The sequence below is a fragment of the Leptinotarsa decemlineata genome, unplaced genomic scaffold (genome assembly GCF_025532065.1).
Source record: "Leptinotarsa decemlineata unplaced genomic scaffold, Ldec_3_MD MMD2_tig00000505_RagTag_RagTag, whole genome shotgun sequence".
Taxonomy (NCBI): domain Eukaryota; kingdom Metazoa; phylum Arthropoda; class Insecta; order Coleoptera; family Chrysomelidae; genus Leptinotarsa; species Leptinotarsa decemlineata.
Genome location: NW_027412549.1, coordinates 9777261 through 9802369, shown reverse-complemented (window position 1 = coordinate 9802369; position 25109 = coordinate 9777261). Strand labels below are relative to the sequence as shown.

Here is a 25109-nt window from a genome sequence, read left to right as displayed (position 1 = left end):
TAAGAATAGCAATTCGTTGTGGACTTCCTTTCCCATTGTGAAATTGATGGAAGAACTTACGTTGTTGATGTGCGTCAGGAAGGTGTCTAGTTCTGCACTCCCGTGGTTTCATATTATGAAGGTGTCGTCCTCGTATCTCAACCAGACTCGGAGCTGCTTGTGGGCTTTTTCAATGGACAGAGATGTATGATATCGAGAAACTGTTGTCAGAGACAGCTCAATGCAACGGGTTCATTACAGACATGAGAAATTTTTCTCAAAAATTTCATTTTCACACCCAACTTATAGGGATGCTCTCGAAAATCTGAAAATAGCAGTGTGGCCGAGAACTATGAACATGACACAGTTTTCAACCCCAACAACACATGTATTACCCTTTTGTCAACAGAGTTTTTTTATAAAAAAATCTACTTCACACAAATAGCCAGGAAGACGAAACTCAATTTTCTTTTTTCATTTCATGTATTTTAATGAGCGGAGTGAGTTTGTCATTTGATTTGAATTACCTCATTATTCAGACATATAATTTTTTTCAGGTTGATGCATATACAGGTGAAACAATTTCATACAAAACAATATTGGAAGAAACCTGTAACCTAGCTGAAGCTTTGAGAAGATACGGAAACGGTTCTGGATCCATTCATGCAATTTGCAGTGAAAACAATGTTCATTATTTCGTGCCAGTTTTTGCCTCGTTATATATAGGAGCAACAGTAGTCCCTATCAATCATGCTTACACTCGAGCTGAGTTGAATCACTCCCTGGAATTGACAGCTCCAAGTATAGTTTTCTGCTCTCCATCAGTCAAAGATAAATTTCTTGAATACCAAGGCAATTTCATCAAGAAGATAATTATCATAAACAGCAAGATGAGTTTCCCTGGGACAGAGACTCTGAAGCAATTTGTGTCAAATCAAATGCAAGGCTTTCCAGTTTTGCCCTACAGATTCCAACCCTTCAATGATTGTGACCAATCTCAACAAGTGGCTTTCATCATGAGTTCTTCTGGCACTACGGGTTTACCGAAAGGAGTCATGATCTCCCATCGACCTATTTTAGTTAGGATAGCCCAGTCACGGTAAGAATGAAATGAAATTTCTCATCAAAATTATTTAATAATAACAAAGGAACACAGTTTCTGTTATATGAAATGTTATGACTATGATAATAATAATGTTGATTTGCATAATGAAATAAAATCTTACAAAACAATGTAACACTTGTGAAAGAACAAATGAACAGAAAAATCACAGAAGCAGTTATATAATGACACATCCAAGTGAAGATATATGTGTTTTTTTTTGATAAATTACATGTAGAGTGAATTTCACACTTCGGTAAATGGCATAATCAGGAGGTAAATGACATAATCAGAAGGTGACCTTTTTTTTGTTATTCTTCCAAATACTCACTTGGAATTCATCATATAAATAAATATTAATTAATTAAAATATTACGTTCCGTCTGGAGAATCCACTCAGTTGATAAATTTTTGAATTTTAAAAATTTTTCAATATTCTGAACCTCATGAGGTATTTGCTTATATATTCTTGATGCCAGGTAATTGACACCTTGTTGTCAAATCATTTTGTCACATCGGGTGAAAATATAGAATAATTCTTTCGTGTACTATGGCCATGTTCATATACTTGTAATATAATTTTTTTTTCAGTAATAATATTTTCATACAGAAAAGTTGTCTGATGTCCATGTATTGAGCTTCATTATATGAGAGATCATCACTATAATCGCGTGTCTTGGCAAATATTAGTTTTAAAATCCATTTTTGATCCACATTTACCACATTCGTAAATTCTTTGAGGTATCAAAATTTCGGGATAAACCCTCTTAATTTTTTCACACGTTGTTTCATATGTAAATTCCACTTCATATGTCGATCTATCGTGACACCAAGGTATTTCACCGATGTTGCTGATGGGATTTGATCATTCAAGCCTACTTAAAGGGTACCTAAGTTCGGTAATCCGCTAATATAAGATGCAAATGGTAAGTACTGAATTTTTGGTGATTAACAGTTAATTTATTGAATTGGAACCATTCCGGAATTTTAGGAAAATCATCTTCAACGGTTTGTTTCATATTTCGCCAAGTTGAAGAAGTATACAAAATGGCAGTATCATTGGTGAAACTGATTATCTGACCAGTGATATTTGAAGAAAACAGACTATTTCTATAGATACTGAAAAGAAATGGCCCCAGCACAGTTCCGTGAGAAACATCATAGGTCACAGTTCTGGGAACACTCAGGACACCATAAATTTTAACACTCTGTTCATGATCAGATAAATAACTGGACGAAAGGTCGTATGTATTCTCACGGATACCATAATCATTCAGCTTTCGTAAAAGGATTTTGTGACATACAGTGTCAAAAGTCCTGGAGGGGTCTATAAATATTCCAAGTATGGGTATTTTTTCAACTAGAGCATTATAAACAATTGTAGTGAGTTTATAAATGCCACCCTCGGTTGATCTGCCTTCTCTAAAACCGTACTAATATCATACATTTCCGAGTTGCGGATTTCATATCTGAAGTCGTATTTTCCATACAAGCTTCATTTTTTGAGATAAAAAAAAAGTGATTTTCAAGAAATAATATTTTAATCAATAACAATCATTAAAAAAAAACACTAATAAAAATAGGATTTTTTCTGATTTGGTTTACAATGGCTTTTTTCATTGCTACAACAGTAGTCCGCCATCATGTGGGCATCCCAGTGACCCTAATACCGCTCTTCTATAGTTCGAATATCGGTCGGTCGGTCGGTAGCCAGTCCGTAGCCGGTCGGTTCGACGTGGGTGCTCTGTTCACTCAGTGAATCGGCCGATGTGTGAGTCGATGGTTCAAGCCCCAGGCTAAATGCTCGATTTTCACTTGCTATCGTCCCACCCGTGTTAGAAATCACACGTAAAAGGTAAGACCTCGTTAGTCCTTAGCTCGCACAAGTTTCGACTTCTGAGGGTTGTCGTTCGTAGGGGTGCCATAGTTGGTTAATGAAAAAAACATATCTTGAACATAAACAACATATTTAAACCGTTTTCCCTGGTCTTCACGCAGGTCAATGATATTTTCAGAAAATGGTCGAAATTTCTGTGTAGGAACCAAGCTGCTGAAACGATATCTTTTCAACGTGCTTAGCAAAACTTCCATCCATTTTTTTCGTCTATCAACCTTCTTATTTGTGAACCATCGAAAATTCCTGCTTCTTATTTCTCTGAACTCATATTATGAAATAATCATCATCTTTTTTCAGAGCTTTGACAAATTGTTTAATGAGCTTCAGCTTAATATACGGAGGTGACCATTTGCGATCCCAGATACGAATCATAACTTGCCTAGAAAGCCAGTCAGTCCCACAGACAAATGAAACAAGAATATGTTGTCGAGCATCTTCGTTTCCGAGTGAAAAATTCACCATTTCCAAAACTACACACAAGAGCCACTTGTTTTCATGGTATTTGATTTTTCCTATAACAGAAGTCATAGTAGCTTATTCTTCTTTGACTATCGTAAACGAACCTACCTCATTGTCATTATTTGTGAGCGCACATTTCGAGATACACTTAGAGAATTCCCATGAATTTTTATAAACCCGGAATATCTGAACAATAAACAAAGATATCATCTCCAGAAAATAATGTAAGTGAACTTCTTTCTCTCTCTAGTTGAAAGATAAATAATTGGAAAAAAAATTTCATCAACAATTTTTAGATATTTCATTTTGCAATAGTTATGAAAAATCATAATTATTAAATTAATAAATTTGTATGAACTTTTATCGCAGGATCGTATGGAGTATATATACAGGGTGATACTCAAACATATGCTAATATTCAAGGAGGTAATTCTTAGACCCATTTTAAGAAAAAAACGTCCTATGGACGTATGTCCTAAACGCCTTAACTTTTGAGATACAGGGTGGCAAAGTTTTCAAAAATAATCAGTTTTTTAAAAATAACTGAGATAATTTTGGTATATTTGGTACATATGTTCCATGCCTCAAGGCGCATTTTCTGATGTACAATTTTCTTAATTTTCTCTGCCAGTGGCGTACGTACGAGTTTTGAAATGTATATTTTTGGCAAAAAAAATACTACGCCACTGCTTTATCTTGAATTTAAAATTATTTTTAAAATCTCCATATATTTTTGAGCACATTTGATTTGTTGAGTTTTCTTTGTCCGACGCATGGTTTTCGCTCAAAAAATTAAAAATCGCTTTACTTAAGGATAAGTTCCTTAAAAATCTGATGCGGTATCGTGCATCGACTGAAAGCAAACTAAGAGATCAGATTTGTTGCAAAATAATTGAGGATCTGAAAGGTATTTGTTTGTTGTCAGATGCACTGTTCTCAATTAAAATTACGTCATAACCGCAGCACCGCTTAATAATTTTTGCACCTCTTGGAAAAAACAGCGTAACCACCATAGCAATAAAAAACGAATTCTCTGTATGTACAAACGTCAGTAGTATTTTGTATTTTGGTACTCCGCTGTTTTTCTGAATATCAGTAAATATGTTAAATTATACGAATGCGGAAATGGCGCAAATGCATTACGTATATGGCCTTGCCGATGGTAATGCAACAGAAGCCAGACGCATTTATCAGGAAAGATATCATAATCGTGCCTTACCAGATAGCCGAACCTTTTCAAATATTCATGGTCGACTTGGGGAAACTGATAGTTTCAAGAAAGGGACTCCGGAAGGACGAGTACGAGGAAGATCGCTAGAACTCTGGATATTTGTCATCAAATTGTTTGGCGTATTTTGGTTGATTTTTTGTTGTACCCATACCATATTTCAAGAGTGCAGGCATTACTCCCCAGAGATTTTCCGCAGCGTGTAAACTTCAGTCAGTGGTATCTACAAAGTATTGCACTAAATCAGCAGTTTGAGACACAAATTTTGTTCACAGACGAAGCAAATTTTTCTCGAAATGTCATTCAAAATTTCCATAACAATCATGTGTGGGCTGAAGAAAATCCCCATGCAATAACCGAAACCCATTTCCAACACCAATTTTCGGTTAATGTATGGGCAGGAATTATAGGTGATCATCTAATAGGTCCATTTTTTCTACCAGGACGCCTTGATGGTCGTTCTTATTTATACTTTCTCGAAGAAGACTTACCTGGGTTATTGGAAGATGTGCCACTTGCGTTAAGGAATCGAATATGGTACATGCACGATGGCGCCCCTGCTCATTTCAGTGTAATTGTCCGAAACCATTTAAATACAGTTTATCCTAATCGTTGGATAGGTCGCGGAGGACCTCAGCAATGGCCAGCAAGATTCCCCGATCTCAACAGTTTAGATTTTTTTTATGGGGTCACCTTAAAACTCTTGTGTATAAAACTCCCGTTAATAATTTAGAAGATTTAAGAGAGCGAATAGTTACCTCGTGTGAAACTATACGAAATACGCGGGAATATTTGAACGGGTGCGTAATTCCATGCGTAGAAGGACGGAAGCATGCATACTATGTGCAGGTGGCCACTTCCAACAATTTTTATAATCAGGTTTGGTATTATTACTAATTAACAAATTTGTGCTATTCGTTTAGACTTACTGTCATAAAATAAAATAAAACTCGTTTTTGTGAAAAATTTTTTTTTGCAGATTATGTTTTCAAATATTATTAGGGAATTGGTAATGCGTTATGAAGCAATTTTCAGATTCTCATTCATTTTAGAATTGATCTAATTTCTTAATTTGCTTTCTGTCGATTTTTATTTTTTTGAGTGAAAATCATGCGTCGGACAAAGAAATACCAGGAGATCAAATTTTCTCAAAAATAAATGAGGATTTTAAAAATGATTTTATTTTGAAAAGAAAGCATTGGCGTAGTACTTTTTCCCCAAAAATATTCAATGCGAAATCCGTAGGGATGCCACTGTTTGAAAAAATACAATTTTGTGTACATCAGAAAATGCGCCTTGAGGCATGGAACATATGTACCAAATATGCCAAAGATGTCTACGAAATTATCTCAGTTATTATTAAAAAACTGATTATTTTTGAAAACTTTGCCACCCTGTATTTCAAAAGTTAAGGCGTTCAGGACATACGTCCATAGGAAGTTTTTTCTTAAAGTGGGTCTAAGAATTACCTCTTCAAATATTAGCATGTGTTTAAGGAACTCCCTGTATATCAAAAGGGCTCCACGGAGTTTAAAATTTATAGGCCAGTTATTTATACCTTCTATCCCATTATTCATGTCAACGGATATTGGGAAAAAAAATTCAGTTAACAGTTGAATACCTTTTTGCAAAATGGTGATGAAACTGTCTTTTCTACGGGACTCGATTCATTCATGTATTGAGAAGACACTAGATTTTTTTAAATTTTTAAAATTACATTTTATGTTATAACAAAATTATTTCTTTTGATAAACTGTCTTTAGCGGTAGCGCGCGCATGCCGTAACTGCCGCGTGGAACCCTATTTTCAACGTCAAATTAAAGTTATAAATAATGGAGATAGAGTTTCAGAAGTAAAAACTTTTTTATTGTAAGTTTCCTCCTCTTTAATCATTTCTCTAGAGGTGATTCCGAATCGAATGAGCTATCGCTCATATTTTCAGGACCTTTATTTCTATTTTTCATGTTTTTGAACTTGTTGATTAAACTAATATATTTTATTACTTGGAAAGTGCTCTTGGTACCTATTTTAGGTCATGTAATAACATATTTCAGGTCAATTATGTATCCACATAATCAAAATTTTTTTTCTTTAACGTGTGACATACCTATTGATAATATCCAAGACTTATTTGGTTTTTATGGAGGTTGAGCTGGATTCAGATAATAAAAACTCAAGGTTAGATTCATCACCAAAATACGGTTGACTGGATAGAGTTGCTGTAACTAGAATTAACGTACAATGATAATTTCCTTCTTCAATAAAGATAATGCAGCATGTTTAAACATTTATTATTCATTATGATGTCAACCAGTTACAGACAAGAAAGAGAAAGTGATATGTTGCTATATATATATATATATATATATATATATATATATATATATATATATATATATATATATATATATATATATATATATATATATATATATATATATGTATGTATGTATAGAATAGTAGTTTTTCGGGGATTCGGTCTGATTAGAATAAATATTTACTCTTTTTAGCTGCCCGAGCTTTCGCTAATGTTTATTAGCTTTATCGAGGGCTGTGCTATGTGAGAATATTCAATTTGGAAATTTCAATTTTGAAAGAAGTCTTCAACATCAAAATGACAACATTTTGATGTTGAAGACTTCCGAAAATCAGTAACAAAATAATTGGCCTTGATCGGCCGATTTTCAAAATTTTTTTTTTCATTTTCCTTTGAAACTGGTTTTCCTTAGAATGAAAAGTGTTTTTCGCTATATCCAAGATTTAGCAACTAGATAGTAACTAAATCTTCTGTAAAGATCAAAGTATATAATTTATTGAGTTACCTTGCTACCTTCATATCACGATAGCATTATTTGCGATTTCTAGGGATCGGCTCGAGCAACAGAATCCTTGTTTTGGCAACTATTTAGCTACAAATTGATATTTTTTTTTGCAATTTTGCTGGATTCACCATGCTAGCCTGATAGGGCTGTCAGATAGTCCTGCTGCTCTAGACCTGTTGTTCGATGCCCTACTAGTATTATAACAGTTCGGGACATGTAGTTGAAGTTTTTATTGCTGAAACTTCCAGGATAGGTTTCACAAAAAAAAAGTTACTGATAAATAGAACATTTTTCATTGTGAAAAACACTTTGCTTTTACGCAGTAACTCATCGGGGTAAACTAAAAAGTTTGCCCTTTCTACACTTGTATTAAGTTCTCCATTATGAATATATATTACGTACCAAGTAGAATAAGAAACCAATTACCCACGAGCGAAAAATTGTAGGCACGAGGCGTTGCCGAGTGCGATAATTCGCAAGTGGAAGTAATTGACCTTATTCACGAGGTGCGTACCATACTTTTTCTACGACTGACCGTGGAAAAGAAAAATACGATATATTTGTTTGAAATTATGGCTTTGGATAATAAACTCATTCTGTCAGTCAGTCTCCGATAAATAATACTCAAAAAAAAACTTCCAGCAGTAGAATTTGAACTCGTTGTATAGAAAAAATAAATGCATTATATACACGCGTAACCGCTTAGCTACTCTGGCGATTGCCAATGGGATGTCTGATTGTGGTTAAAACAAGAGGTTTCTGATTCACGGATAAAACTTGATTCATTACCAACCCACAAACTACTGAACAATAAATTTACTGAAAATACGATTTTTATTTCGATTATACAGGGAATTTCTTAGGTATAACAGCATGTCATCTTGCTATTTATATTCAAAGTACAATATTTTGATATGTTCTACTAATGAATAGCTTCTGATAAGTGATTAGTCAAATTAAATATATGTGGAAGTTTTCAATGAGTGTCATTCACACACAATTTAATTTTTGAAGCAATATAATATTTCCTATCCATTTTTTTAGGGATCCTCGAACGGTAAACCGTTCTCTGGGTAACACGGTTCTGGGACTAATGCCATTTTATCACGGATATGGTCTGAATCTGGGTATTACTTCAATAGTAAACAGGGAAAAACTAGTGGTTCTCAAACGATTCGAACCAGAAAGTTATCTCAAAGCCATACAGGATTATCGAATAGAAAACCTAATGGTGGCTCCCCCTTTAGCAGTATTTATGGCGAAAACACCTTTACTCTCGAAATATGATCTGTCATCCGTCAAGTCAGTTCTCTGTGGAGCTGCTCCGTTGAATAAGGAAATTGAAGATATTTTGAAAAAAAGGTACTAATAAATGATGGTGTATTATTATTTTTCAGCAACCGACCGGAAAGTACCCACTGCCCGGACGGTTTTTCTTTGAGAAAATAATATTTTTTGGCCTAGTCTGGAAATTACTTACTTTCTGGACTATACCGGAGAGAATAAAATAGTTGTTGTCATTGTAAATATGAAAATCTTGGTAGGTATGCTTTTGAGTGTTACAAGCTTTCAAAAAACAGACTTTGCAATACTAACGACATGACATATTGGTGTCCATTTCAACCCCAGCGAACTCATCGAAGCAGAAAGCGGAATTATCTGTCCTGAAATTATCATATTCGGTTCGGAGACATTTATCTTTTTGGAGAAATTCGATGCCTGGGTTTCCGTGACATTGAATTAGATAGTATGGTTTAAGGCTTTCTCTATAATTTTTGGTATCACCGATAGCAGAGCGACTGGTCTATAGATTTATGGAAGATTTTTCTTGTCCTTTTTGAGAATAGACTGACGACAAGCAATCTTCCAACGAAAAATAAAGACCCCTTTCTTGTGAGACAGGTTGAAAATTCTACAAATTACTAGTGCGAGTTCATTGGCGTTCTTTCTGAGTATGATGACGGGCACTTTATCAGGACCAGACACCTTGTTGATAGTAAGCTGTTTCAAAATTCGCCTTACTAGACGTTGTCGGAGAATAATTTTCGGCATTGTGGATTCCACTGCGGGAATAATGGGTGGTGCCTTTCCCAATGGAACGCAAATTGTTCAGCTAGTAGATTTGCTTTTTTTATAATTGTTGTTGCAACTGAACCATCCGCTTGTGTCAGTCGTGAAATTGTGAATTTTGTAAATGTTTGATTGACAGCTTCAGCTACCGACCAGAAGGATTCAGACCCGTTAGGATTATCCTAAGTTTGCAGCTGTTGCGAGCATTAACAAATCTAGTTCCGTTCAGAAAATCCCAATGGAGTCCTTCTGGTGCACTTCGTGAATTTCTGGATTGACCAGCATATTCTCATATAGATTAATCATAGTTCACACAGAAAAGAATCATTCACGTATTCTAAACTATATGTGTTATCATTATTTGTTGCAATGTTTTAGTGAAGCTGAATGTGTTGTGAAGCTGAAAGTTCCTGCGACGTTTCGTGAGATAAGTAACCAAAAATCGATTGAAATTCTCTACATTTTGATTTAGAAAATAGAGATACTTATCCTTAACATTTGCGAGGATAAAATCTGCTTCCGCCTTCAGTAGGTATAGGAAAAAATATAATGAATCTGATAGTTTATTCTTCGGATCATTCAGTTTTCAAACTGTCTGTGATATATGTTGAAGGAGTTTGATGACGTTTCAAAAATACAAGAACCAGAGAAGAAACTGCCAATTTCATGATTTTTTTATTCGGTAGACGGAGGAATGTTGTTACCGCTCATCACTACAAAGTGGAAGTTATTCAATAAATTATGCATGCCCAAGATATTTTTCCCAATAAGTTTCCAGGTCTATAGAATGGTCGATGATATGAATTGTGTATTTTACGCAAACTATCACCCCCCTTGAATTTTTCGGTCTCTCATATCGAAAATTTCACCATCATATATTTTGTCATTTACTTCCTACTACAATTATGTCAAATGTCTCATTCAATGAATTTTGTTACAACTATGAGGTTTTCGACTTCAAACTTCTGCAATTTTGATAATTCATCCTAAAGTGCGTGCCTCAAATAGTTGTTACGTGTTTCGAGAAATAATTCTATCTCAGCTGAATTTATTTCTTCAAATCAGGTACACTAACATAATTTTGAGCAAAATTTTATATATCACTATTTTGAAGAACCTACAGTGTAGATGTAATAATTCTAATTAGTAGAATATGTGTTTGAAGTTGACTAGTTTCAGGTGATGCCCTATTTCCTTTCATATTTTTTTTTTAAGTTAGTCACTTTCATCTTGAATAGATGAATAGATTGGACCCCCACAAAGGCTTTGGCTTCCAAGTAACTTTTCTCGTTCATCAAGTTTTTTTAGAATGGTCTACTGTAAAATGACCAAAAAAAAGAACACTCCAGTGTCCTCGAATTCATTGGTATTATTTAGGTTTTCAATATTCAAGCATCTAGAGGCACACTCGATCAAAATGGGTTTTGACTTGGAATTTTATTCTTTGATCCATTCCGAAAGCATTTTTGAAATCTGATACAGGTTTTTCAAAGCTGATCTATGGAGAAAGACATGAAATTCGACCTTTGAGATGATATACAATCAAATTGTATTTTCAACTTACTTTTCCACCGACCATTCAAAATCGTCAAGTGGATCATACATACCGATTGCACTTACCTGCGCAATGTGTAAAATTCTGAAAAGATCAATGTGGAGTCTGGAAAAACAAAAGCTCCTCATACCTCAATGAAGAGGATTTCGAAAAATGAACTATCTACACTCGATTATCTGGTAGACTTCGAATCTGAAATCCACGAATCAATGAATTTTTTGCCAATGACCACCATTGTATTGCATTTTCTTTTATATATCAAAAGCATATGATACAGTATGGAGAGACACAATTATCAAAACAATTCGAATGTGGTCATTTGATGGATATATGTTGAAATTCGTCCCAAATTTTTTGGCATACCGTATTTTTCGAGTGCGTGTGAATGTATCCCTCTCTTCAAACAGATTTCAGGGAAACGAAGTTTCTCAGGTCTGTTCACTGAGTGTTAATCTATTCTTCATAGCCGTCAACAATATAATTGATGACTGTGAAGCTCCCCTGGAAGCAAGAATCTATGCGGACTATCTGGTTGTATTTGGTAGAGGTGAAAATCTAAAGACTGTCCATAATCATCTTCAATATTTTCCAGTCCAGTTACAAAAATGGTCCTCAAGCTCCGGGCTACAAATATACTTGGAGAAGACCAAAAGAAGCATTTCTCTAAACGTCCCAAAGATAATTCACCCAAACTTCTAATGTTTAACAAGAATATCGCCCACGTTGAACAGGTCAAATTTTTGAGTATGTTATTCGATCCAAAGCTGAACTGGAAAAAACATATGCATACTATATAATTCAATGAAGAAATCGTATCTGAAACAACTGGATACTGTTCACAATAATACTATCAGAATTGCCCTTGGGATATTCTGCACATGTCCAACCGAAAGCTCACAATGTGAATCAGGCGAACCATATTTAGCAACCCGAAGGTAGTTTTTAATCCCTCATTTATGCTGCTTTCATTACAGAACACCCTGGAAATCAAGGATACCGTAATGTAATCGCTCATAGATTTTTGTCAACATCTTTTACGAAGGAGAGAGCTGATCCTTCTTTTTACGAAAGACAAAATCAGTATCTACATAATTTTAACCTCTATCAAACAAAAACCTTCTCCGACACACATATTCCTAACCACACTTAATGGACTACCCCATTAACTGGGAAGTCATTAAATGTAATCTGTATGAAATGATTTATACGAAATAGAAGGATTTTGAAACAATCTACACGAACGCATCTAAGTCTGAAGACGGCGTAGGAACTGCTTTCACCAGTCTTCAATGTGATTCACCATTCAAACTCTTCCTAGGAAACACAGTGTTCACTAGAGATCTTTACGACATATGGAAAACACTACAGTACACAGAGGAGAGCAATTTTCAACTATGTCAGATTTTTTAAGTGCCCTGGAAGCAATCAACCAATACTTCAATCATTCTATCATTCGGCACATAAAAGAACTGATCAATATACTCTATGGAAAAGGGGAAGTCAGAAAATTCATATGGTTCCCTTCACAGGTAGGTATAATAGGAATCGAAAAGGCTGAACGATTAGCTACAGAAGACACTATCAGTATTTTAGGCAGTACAGAAAACTATGTTTTTCATACAGATATGAGACCCTACTACAAGATGATCCTCACTGGAATGGGTCTAGCAGTAAACATTCCTAAGTGAAAACAAGTGTACTTCTATGGATACATCTTTCGACAAGTAGGAAAACCCAGGTCATAATATCTCGCCTGCAAATAGGCCACACTCGCCTCACCCATGGATACCTCATTGCCGGCGACACCAGCTCTATGTGTGAAGTGTGCGACTCTTCCGTAACTGTTGACCATATCTCAATGGAAGACCAACTCATGGTATCCCGCCTTCAAATAACAACGCATCAGGACCTAAATGTATAATTGGAAATATAGTAAAATTTTTAGAAAATATCAACTTGTTCAACCTTATATAATACCCCTACAACTGATGCATTGTTCAGTCGCTAATAACACTGGAGTTTGATGCGACTTTGGATAATGTAAATTGAAAAAAACTTATTTTTCCGACGGTAGTTAGCCTCTCCTTAAAATTCATTTTTGAGAGATTTGTCTTTTTTCCAAATTTTTTTATTTGTTCTCGTTTAGTCCATCAATATATTTTCAGTCATCAAAGAATGGAGTGGTTTGAAAAAACACACTTGGGAACTAATGTACTCAGAAAACACTTTATTGTGCGATTTTCACTAAACGATTTCACAAAAATGCAACACGTGTTCCGCCATACAACGGCTTCTTCGGGTGTACCTGTCTGTATCTGTAAAGTAGGGAGGGTGAGTGTGGGCCCACAGCACTTAGGCCACATATGACCCATTGTGCATCTTCTCTAGGAGTTGTCCTCCTAGGTTATCGTCCATCCTGTCCTTTCTAGGGAAGTTGTCAGATCTCTGGGTGACATCTCCTTTATATCGACCGGTATAGGCCAAGACTCACCGAACACACACTCTCTCATTGACAACAAATCCGGACATTCGCATAAGACATGCCTGACAGTTTCATCTTCCTGTTCACATATCCTGCATAGAGGTGTCCACTAGCCCCATAGTGTTACTGTGTTTCCTTAGTTGATCGTGGCCAGTTAGAAATCCTACGTAGATTTTTCCTGGTTATCGCCAGATATGTCTTCGGTGCCAGCTTCCCAGGGTCGCCCAGGGTAATCCTGGCAAGATTGCATCCTTTGATTTCATCTCATCTCTTTAGGGATTGAGCATGGATGTGACATTTGTCTAGTTCTGCAATTGTCGAAGCCATCAGGCCGTAGGTGCCACTGGGTCCTGAAGTTCTTAGTCCAGCTGCTTCCTTGGCTAGAGAGTCGGCAATGCGATTACCTTTACTCCTATCGTACCCTTCAAGCCACCTCAGGAAAATGTTATTTTCTACCGAGGGTGTGTCTTGAAGACACGCCATTGTATGGCGAAATACGTCATATAATGATTTCGTCGGGCGTGCCTTAAAGACACGCCATTATATGGCGGAACACGTGTTGCGTTTTTGTGAAGTCGTTTAGTGATAATCTCACAATAAAGTGTTTTTTGAATGCGTTAGTTATGAATTTCCATCAAGTATTGGCCATTCCATCATACTTTACTCACCTTAGGTTGAACATCACGTCATGCACACAAGGATATGGTCTCACAGAAATAAATTTGGCCGTCACTCTAGTCAATCCAAATGAGATCGGAAATCCTGGAACTGTAGGAAAAGTTGTAAGTTACATGAAATTGAAAGTGAGGGATCCAGAAACCGGTAGATCCCTTGGTCCTCATCAAGTCGGAGAGATTTGTGTGAAGGGCCCTATGCTGATGAAGGGGTACTATAAAAACGAAGAAGCTACGAGACACATATTTACGTCAGATGGGTGGCTAAAGACTGGGGATTTGGGTTATTATGATACCGATAGGTTCTTCTACATCGTAGACAGACTGAAAGAACTGATCAAGTACAAAGGATATCAGGTAATCACCTAATCAATATTTATTTTCCATACAGGATATAACTTTCTTTGACATGGGAGTTATCAAATTAACGAGGTCTTACCTTTCAACGTGTGATTTCTAACACGTAAAGGTAAAGTTTTCAAGACCATGTGATACAGGAAGTCTATACCACATGGTCTTGAAAATGAAAACTAACCCAATTTAGCTCTCAAAGAAAAAGTTACAAAATCATTCCATCAGATTTTGTCAAAAATTATTTTAAATTACTACGAAATATTTTGATAGATGATCCTTATTCACCAAAGCTTTTGAATCGTTATTTATTCAATAATTTAAATGCCAATATATACTCAAATATATTAAATTTGAATAATTAAAAATGTATTTCATAGATAGAGAAGTGTTGTCTCAATCCAATTATTATTCTTCTTCAAACAACAATAATGAGCATAATGAATTCCTTCAATATTTCTCAATTCAGTATATTCATAATTACTTTATATCTTTCGGGATATCAAAAATATCAAAATTCCCAAGAAGTGTTGCAAAACTATTTCTCACCTTTGTTCGAAAATTAAAACTTCCCTCGCGAAAAAAAATATAATGTGATCTACAGTATTCCATGCACATCCTGTAATTTGGATTACAGTGGTAAGACTTCTCGTAACCTCTCTTCACGAATTACATCGCATAAAAGTGACTGTAGACTCAATAAAAGATCTTGTAGTTTAGCGGAGCATGTGATTTCAAAGGATTACGTTATGGACTATAAAACAATACCAAAATTATATTTGTAGCAAATAACAAAACTAGAAGATCATTTCGTGAAATAATTCACTTTACTGAAAGTCAGAATTCATTGAACAAAAAATTGGAAATAACAAATTCTAGCAAAATTTATAGTTACATTTCAACTTTTGAATGAATGATAAGAAAAACCTAAAATAACCTGAACTGAATTCACAACTGATACTGAAAAATTTTTCGTTCATACATTTTTACTGAGATTTATATTTATGATAACTCTTCACAGACCAAAATAATATTCAGATACATTTTCTCGGGTAATATGATAGTTTATTCAACATTTGTCACATTTTTCATCTATCATCGATTTTATCCTTGTTGATGAATGTCATTTCATTTTTGAACCTGATTTTGGTGAATTATTCCTATATGTCATCTAATTTATTGTTTACTTCCATTTTGTGATTTTGGATATTCTGGAAAAAGAAAATGAAACTTGCCGAAAAATCGAATTTTTGCAAAAATTATTGCTAAAAAACGAACAAAAAAACTCAATTTCAACACCCTGTATTTCCGAAACGAAGTATTTCCAGAAAAAAGTTGAAACAGACTTTTTTTCTTGAAATTGTCTCAGAATGAATTTCATTAGTTCAGACTTCTATTTTCTGATATTATATAACATGATTTAAAATACCTGAAATAACTAAAGAAAGGAAAATAAAAAATTAAAGAAGAAGAAGAATTAAAATGAATAGCTGAAAAAAACAAATATATTAAGCAAAAAAAATTGAACAAAAAATAAATAAAATGAAATTAAAAGTTAAGAGATTCCAAGCCGAATCAATTCACGACATTTCGATTGTTAGTATCCATAATCGTCTTCGGGTGATTACTGGACCGATTCCTCCGTGAGCTGACTATCAATAGGTCATTTGAGTACTTTCACTTTTCTCTGATTTCCTTTATCCGCTTCACTGGTTCAGTGGGAGATTACCGTTTGGTGGGAGTTGGCCATTTTTCGCTTGATTATGGGTTTCCATATGTTGTGTATCTCTACGCTAGCTTGGCTGAATACATTATTGGATAACATGTATGCGTCTTCTTTGAATTTCCACCTAAACCAATGTTCCTCTTTGTGTATGATCTCAGCTTGGGACCATTCGATGTTATGTTGATGGGTCCAAATATGCTCTGCTATTCCTGATTTGCTGGTTTCCCCTTGCTGTGTGTGTTTCCTGTGCTCGGCAATGCGAACATTCAATGGCCTCCTAGTTTCACCGATATAGGATCCGCACTTCCTAATTTTTTCTATTGATGTATTTTGTAAATTTTATGTAATTTTATGTTCGAAAATCATTCATGTTCACAAACTTTTTTGTGCGACCCTAATTCATTTACTTCAGAAAATCAGATGAGGAAAGTGATGTTACTTATCACAAACCCATAACCAATGCGTTGTAGATATTTGTTGTTCTGAAATGAAAAATGGCAGTAATGTTTGTGTGGTATATATTCAATATTCATCAATTTTTTTCTGCAGGTAGCACCAGCAGAACTTGAGGCACTATTAATCAATCATCCGAAGGTACTTGATGTTGGAGTCGTTGGACTACCAGACATTCTAGCTGGTGAACTTCCATTGGCTTTCATTGTGAAGAAGCCAGGCGAAAATCTCACAGAAAAAGAACTGCAGGACTTCGTAGCTAGTGAGTTATTCATCATATTAAATATATTATAGAAGCCTTACACATTCAATGAGTATTCAATCAACAATTACTAAGTATTACAACTACCTCAACTAGACTATTTTTTTCGATGTTCCCGAGTTTATCAGCCGTCGTCAGCTGGTTTTTACTACTGCATCACAACACTGTAGACCATTTCTACCGTTGCCGCATCCCCTTTGATAATACAAGGTTTGTTCTGGTTCTGCGAAATTCAGGTTCTAGGACGTCAATATCATGCGCAGTTGATATAGATCGTTCTGGTTTATTGAGGATGAGTTCGGATTGATGAATCCTCTCAGTGGCGATTTTAAAAACTAAGGGCGAGGGGAGGCACACCATAACTATGCGCCAAGATTCAGTAAAAAGGCACAGGTATTCGAAGTAATACTGTATTTTCCATCAAGAAAAGGATTAATATCACAAAACTATAATAAAAGAAATATTTTTATAATAAACAATACGAACTATCAAAAAGACAGCATACGAAACAAAACATTTTATTACCTCTTGGAGAGTAAATTAAACATTCACGTACGCTATGCTGTCCATAAGTCGTCTTTTTTCAAGTTTGTACCAAGGAACGTGAAATTACTGAGAATGAAAATTTTAGAGATCTTTATTTATTGGTGTAAGATTGAAATTGTTAGGGAAGATAGTTTAAAAAATTTATGATTGATGGAAAATTACTGAGAATAAAAGTTTGAGTAATTTTATTGTGTGAGATTGAAATCATTGGGTCTTAAAGATAAAAAATAATGGAAAATTATTATGATAAAAAATTCGGGAAAGTTTTTATTTATCGGTATAAAATCAAAATTACTGCGGGGGTGGTGTGAAAAGAAGAAATTAATTTAAAAAATTTAGAATAAAAAATAATAAATAATTTATATTCATGGAATAAATTATTTGAGAATATAATTTAAAATTAGTATTTGAATTAAGTGTTGATTTTAGTTGAATTTTTTTGTTGAATTAAGATATTTACTGGATATTCAGATTAAAATATATTTAGATTGATTTATAATAAATTTATATTAATGAATATCCACTAAAAGTAAACAATATTCACATATTAGACTTAATTTCCGTCCCATATTGAATGCAAATATAAGATTCCGACATGAATATTTTGATAAACTTTGAACATGTGGAGAATGAAACTTGAAATGCACTCTTGCTAGGAATTAACTGGATCGCAAATATCGATCTAGTTAATATCAGGTGCTTTATCTGTCCCAAAAAACAATAATCATATAAACCTTTGCTGGCAAACAACCTAGTAGTCGGTATGCTACACTACGTTGAATTAGCTCTATTTAGTTTGATGGGAATAGGTAAAATATTTTTCAGTTTTGAAGCAGGATTGGAAATTAGTTATCCTCTACAGAAGATGTCAAGGGCTGAAATGATTCAATCGCCCATTCAGCTACCGCTCGTTTGATTACTTACTTGATGACCTCCCTTGGTTTTTTAGACACTAGGCGCCCTCAACGAGAGGTCAACTTTTATCAAAAATGAAACTTTCAGTAAAATGGTTTTCTATCAAAGGTTCTAACGTTTCTCATCTAAAGATCAAGAGAGTGCCATCAGGTCAATCCATTGCCGCATTTGAGTCATCGGCTGTCTATAGAGAATCTTTGTACTGCAAAGTATTTCAAAAATACTCTCACAAAACTTCCCCCGAGATGTCAGTTGTGCCTTTCTGATTTTTGTTGTGAGTTGATAGAATGGTTCTGTCAAGATTTCACTGTTTTAATAACACTTGTTAACGAAAAGAATTTGAATCTTCATTAACTTCCAAATATATATATATATATATATATATATATATATATATATATATATATATATATATATATACTCCACTTTTGGAGTGTTGTGTCCACTAATTGTTTCATTTTTTATTTTTATATCATACCCACTCGATAAAATCTCTTTGTATATATATATATATATATATATATATATATATATATATATATATATATATATATATATATATATATATACACCATTCTATCATTTTGACGTCCGTACATAAAACGGTAATCTGGCGTCACCTAGAAGGAGTACGTTTATTAAAAAACTAACTGTGTATATAGCAGCGATTTTTTTTTTAGACTCCACACTGTTGTCGGCATGTTTTTATCTCATACTTTATGTATATTTATATATTTCACTCCAAGGTGAATTTTGACTTCTGTACAAAAAATCATTCCATAAGGAAACATTCTGGCGTCATACAAGGTTGGCAATTTTTCAGCATTGACAAAAGATATGATTTTGGCGTCTTATTTGCACATGTACTATCATTATGGACTCAATGTACAAACAATTTTATTAAAAGTTTAATTCATGTAACATTTGTAGCAGTCGTGTGTGTAATCAACTGAAAGATATTTTACCATCATTAAGACGTCATAATCTATAAAAACCTATTGAAATTTTACTCCAAATTGCAGTCTGCTTACAAACTATTATTTTTCGCCAGTGTGGTGGGAGTACTTTTCTGTTTTGAAGTGACTGCATTCAGAAAATAATATAGTTAAGTTCAGATTTTGTGTTGAAAGAGAGACGTTGTATTACTGTGCTGGCAAACGAAACTTGGGAAGACGTATATATATATAACATTCGTTCAAATCAGTTGATATTATCAACTAATTTGAACGAATGTTTCAATGCGTTCTATACAACATATCAGTATCATTACCATAATGCGTTTCCACTAAGAAGAGTCTCAAACAATTATAATCGTGAAAGGGACAAACCCTGGATATCAAAAAAATCAAAGAACTGCATCAAATGGTATGTGACATGTGCAAATTAGCAAAATTTTTTAAAATGGCAATTATCAAACAAAAATATATACAACTGAAGAACTCATATACAGAAGTAGTAAAACGAGCAAAAATGGTATACAACAACAGAATTATAAATGCAAGAAATATTAATAAGGAAAGTTAGAAAATTATTAATGAAAATAGGAATAAAATAAAAATTAATGATACTTTGGAACTAACAATCAATGGTAATACTACTACAGATAAAACAACAATAAGTAACCTTCTCAATACATTTTTCATTGACATAAAAACAAGTCAAACTAATACAAATGAATTGAAATCATCTCCTTTCTCATACAACAACAAAAAGCATTAATAATACCACTAAAACTACAGCCTCAGGAATAGATGATTTACACGGTAAATCTCTTAAAAGTGTCAATGACATAATTTGTCAACCTCCATCATTTATAAATCTTTATATGACGGCATACATCCAGAAACACTGAAAACATCAAAGTCTATACCCATATAAAAACAAGGGTTCCAAAAATGATGTAACCAACTATAGAAATATCTGTTTGCAATCGCAAATTGCCAAAGTTATCGACGATGCCTATTATTTGCCTATATATGCCTATTATTTCGTAAATTTGTTGAACACTATAAACTCATATCAGAATGTCAACATGGTTTTAGACAGCAAAAATCAACAACATCTGCCATATTCGAAATGTGTACAACATCTACAAAAACCTTAATGATGAAAAAATTTCAATTGGTTTATTCTTTGATCTATCCCCTGCATTCGATACAGTTGACGACAGTCTATTACTTGAGAAACTGTATAGAATGGAAATAAGAGGAGTAGCCAATGAATGGGTAGCATCATATTTATGTCAAAGGTCGCAAATAGTGGTAATAGATGAAATAAAATCACAACCAGCTTCTCCACAAAATACAATAATATCTGATAATGATACCTATCAAATAGTAGCAGAAAATGAACTTCTCCACAAAAAACAATAATATATGCTGATGATAGGTACCTAGCAGATAGTAGCAGAAAATGAACTTATCCTCTCTGTTCAAGCTACAAATAAAACTGCTGATGAATTTTCACAGTGGTGCATGAATAAAGGTCTACTTGTTAATATAAATAAAACTGTTTTCATGAATTATCAACAAAATAATCTTACTAATGATCATTGTTCACTTATAAAAATACATCACAAATCTATATAGCAGGTGAATCAATATAAGTATCTTGGCGAAAACATACAGATTATCTAATAACAAAACAGTAGAGTCTGCTTCATAATAAGACAACGACATGGAACAGTATCTCTAGAAGTACCCAAATTGGCCTATTTCGAATTAGTACAATCTAATATCTCAAATGGGTTAATATTCTGGGGAAACTCAGCATACCTTACAAAAGTGTTTGTTATTAAAAAAAATAATAATTAGATGTATCGCTGGCATATATTATAGACAATCATGCAAGACAGTTTCTAAAGATCTAGCTATTTTAACAATATCTTCTTTATATATTTTGCTCATAACTATGAATATCGAAAGAAATGAATCACACCATACAAAAATCAGTATGATACATGATCACAATACTCACAGAGGAAATGGACTGAGACTCCCTTATTCACGATTAGCCCTTGGGCACGACTCGGCAAGCTATCAAGGAGTCATATTTTTAACAAAGCAACTAGGTTACTAGGAAATATTGAAAATTACAATACATTCAAAAATCAAAAAAGCTTCAATAGACCTTTTTCTAGAAAATGCCTTTTACAATGTCGAAGAATTTTTAGATTTGAATGTATGAGCTGCTTTTTCTTCAGTTTGTGTGACTAGTCTGATAAATATATTGATGTTATATGTGTATGATATTTCAATGATGAATAAATTATATTCTATTCTATGGTGAGTTCTAGAACTTCTAATATTATGGATTTAGCGGGATCCTTGTGTAATTATATTTATAATTTCAATCATAACACTTGGAAAATCATTCCCGTTTTATTAATTATATCTTAGTTACATTAACAGTCATTTTTGTAACTTAAATTTTGGTTTTTAGCTGTTTCAAAAAATATTTTTGTACAAAAAATAGATGCAAATCTTGTGTTCTCTTTTTTCATATTATTATTTAACTGTTTGGTTTTTTGGAGCTGATTTTAAATAGAAACTTTTATATATTTCATTCTATTTTATTAACCTTACTATTATTCAGGTCATACTGGATTTATATTTTTCAAATAATTCCAGTTTGGATAGGTAGCAGAGGTGTTTCAAGAATACACTATTAGCGAAAATGGTAGGAAATGTTCTGCAACAGAAAACTAATTCAACATAAAAACTCTTAGACTAGGATTAATAATCTAATCTAATTCAAATTTGTCTGAAATAGAAGCTGGAGAAGCTCTTTTCTATTGGGATCCTATATTTTTTTGGAATATTTCCGATTTTATAGGAAATAATTAAGATTTTTGGTAATACTTTGGGACTATTATCCATAAAATTCTAAAAAAGATAATTTAAGCTAATAATAATTTCAAACAGTTAATATTTTTCTAAAAAAACAAAGAAATTCAAAAATAACAATTGGGTGCAAATTGGTATGCTGCTTGAATCTCATAATCACACATATTCACTTATAATGAAAGCCTTGAACCCGAAAATTCTCAAAAACTACCAAAAAATCCTAAACAAACCAAAAAACTAATATATTCTAATAAACTAATAGTCAAAATAACCTGAAAAATTACAAAACGCTTTTAATAAAAATTTTCCACCAATATCAAATTTTCAAACTTAGTACATTTCAATTGTTATTTTACAAAAATATATTGTTTACTTTATATTATGAAATTCATTGTTTTTATCGTTACTTTGTGGAAACTATACATCTTTGAAACGTATTATAAACAGAAGTTTATATAAATTTCCACCAATTTTTAATAAAAAAATGTTTTTATTAAGTAGTGACGGCTGTTCCATGATAACTTGAAACGGCCGTCATCGCTAAATAAAAACATTTTTTCATTAAAAAGTGCTGTGAATTTAAATAAGACTTTGTTTATAATACGTTCTACTTAATATTACTTTATTCGATTTTATTTAATAGATACGACAAAACATGACTAAGTGGCGAACTGCCACAATGTAACTGAATTACGTTTTTCTTCATTTTATTACTATAATAGTGGTGTATCTTGATGCCATAATGATAGTAAGTAATCCCATTTGTATATAGCTATATATCTTGAGGTTGAAATGTTATTCACTTAAAATTACTCGAAGAGTAATAAGATTTCGAGATCGACCAAATATCAATATACGGTGTAGCCAGACTTTCGATGCCAAAATGTCGATAGAGTGAAAGCTGGATATACATCTATAACAGCGCCAATGTGGATAAACCCCAAACTAATTATATATGAATTTTTACATTCTACTATCATTTGGGCACACACGAAAACATCAAATTACTTTACACTAAAGAGAGTTAGATAGGTGGTATTTGGGTCCAACAATTTGGAGTCACATCTGGTTCGAATGCGGTAAAAACAGTGTTCTATCTCTCGAAACAAAATTTATTAAACAAAAACAGTGTGGCGTCGATATACTGACGCCACACCGTTGTGTACGTCAAATTGATGGTAAAACCACAATGTATTGTTGCCAAAATGATAGAATGGTGTGTGTATATATATATATATATATATATATATATATATATATATATATATATATATATATATATATATATATATATATATGTCAACTCGAAGATTCTCACGGATAAAATATGATGAGCTGTTTTCTCGGGTTTCGCTCCGTGTTCTGTGTATTTTCTCCCCATAAGGATTATTTTCACAACGTTTCGGCAAAGTCTCATTTGCCATCTTCTGGTGATATCTAGTTGAAAAAAACCAGACATCACCAGAAGATGGCAAATGAGACTTTGTCGAAACGTTGTGAAAATAATCCTTATGGGGAGAAAATACACAGAACACGGAGCGAAACCCGAGAAAACAGCTCATCATATATATATATATATATATATATATATATATATATATATATATATATATATATATATATATATATATATATATATATATATATATATATATATATATATGATATATATATAGATATAATATATATATATATATATTATATATATATATATATTATATATATATATATATATATATAAATATATTCGTTTATTCAGTGATTCTGTACCTGATAACAATTCGTTTACAGATTCACTATCTCCACAGAAATGGCTGAGAGGAGGAGTAATTTTCGTTTCTGAGATACCAAAAAATCCAAGTGGAAAGATCCTACGACGAGAATTGAGAAAACGTTTAGGGGATTACCAAATTAAACAGAAGTCAAAACTCTGATTTTTTAAATTTTCTTCTAGTTACTGCGTCTTATTGAATTATATTTACATTGTAACTGTTGTTTGTCTCTTTTTTTGAAATAACCCATATGAAAAAAATTATAACATCATATTCACGTAAAAGTTTTTTCTAATTATTGCTTCTTATTGAATTATATACAGATTCTCACTGTAGTTTGTCTCTTATTCTGAAACAATCCTTATGAAAAAAAAGAAAATAAAAGTTTATTTTATCATTCCTACTGATAAATGATGGCTCTGAATAATAGGCAGCAATACTTTCTGCTACGAAAATGTTAAGAAATCTATTTTGAATTTTCTACCAAACCACCCTGTAATATTTTTTCATATTGAAACTACATACACACACATACATACATAGACACACATTTGACAATTTCCATTGAAATGAGAGAACCGGAGTTAAACGGGTAGTTTTTTCTTCTGGGCTCTACATTTTTTGGCGACCGTGACAGGACAATTGTCATTGAGACTGTTCAGATTACCTTTCAAGTACTTGCTGTTCTTTCCAAAGTAAAACTATGGAAGGTAATAAAAAGCATCGTTCCGTTTTACGTAAAACATTTACGTTACTAACACCTGATCTCGAAAAGTTAATGTCAGCAACCCCACGCGATAATTAGCAGATACATATATGTTACGACTTAATTATGTGTTCTGCGATGCTTCTTTCTCTCATTGAGTCATGCCTCCCTCAAGATCTATTGAGAGCATGGCACCGTTCTCCACATAGATTTGGACCTGAAAATTTAGGAAGTGCTACAAAAGTCTCAACGGAGTCGGGTCCGG

At 33.3% G+C, this 25109-nt stretch overlaps 1 protein-coding gene across 1 annotated transcript in view; it reads left to right on the top strand.

Moving 5' to 3' along the window:
- The window catches only part of LOC111516108 (luciferin 4-monooxygenase), a 45534-nt gene extending 21174 nt beyond the window's left edge, over positions 1-24360 (top strand). The window contains exons 2-6 of the mRNA XM_074173908.1: positions 537-1078; positions 8532-8849; positions 14268-14625; positions 16895-17060; positions 24158-24360. Of these exons, the coding sequence (XP_074030009.1) occupies positions 537-1078; positions 8532-8849; positions 14268-14625; positions 16895-17060; positions 24158-24300 (1527 nt within the window). The 3' untranslated portion in view covers positions 24301-24360. The remainder of the gene's footprint in view (positions 1-536; positions 1079-8531; positions 8850-14267; positions 14626-16894; positions 17061-24157) is intronic.
- Positions 24361-25109: the final 749 nt, after the last annotated feature.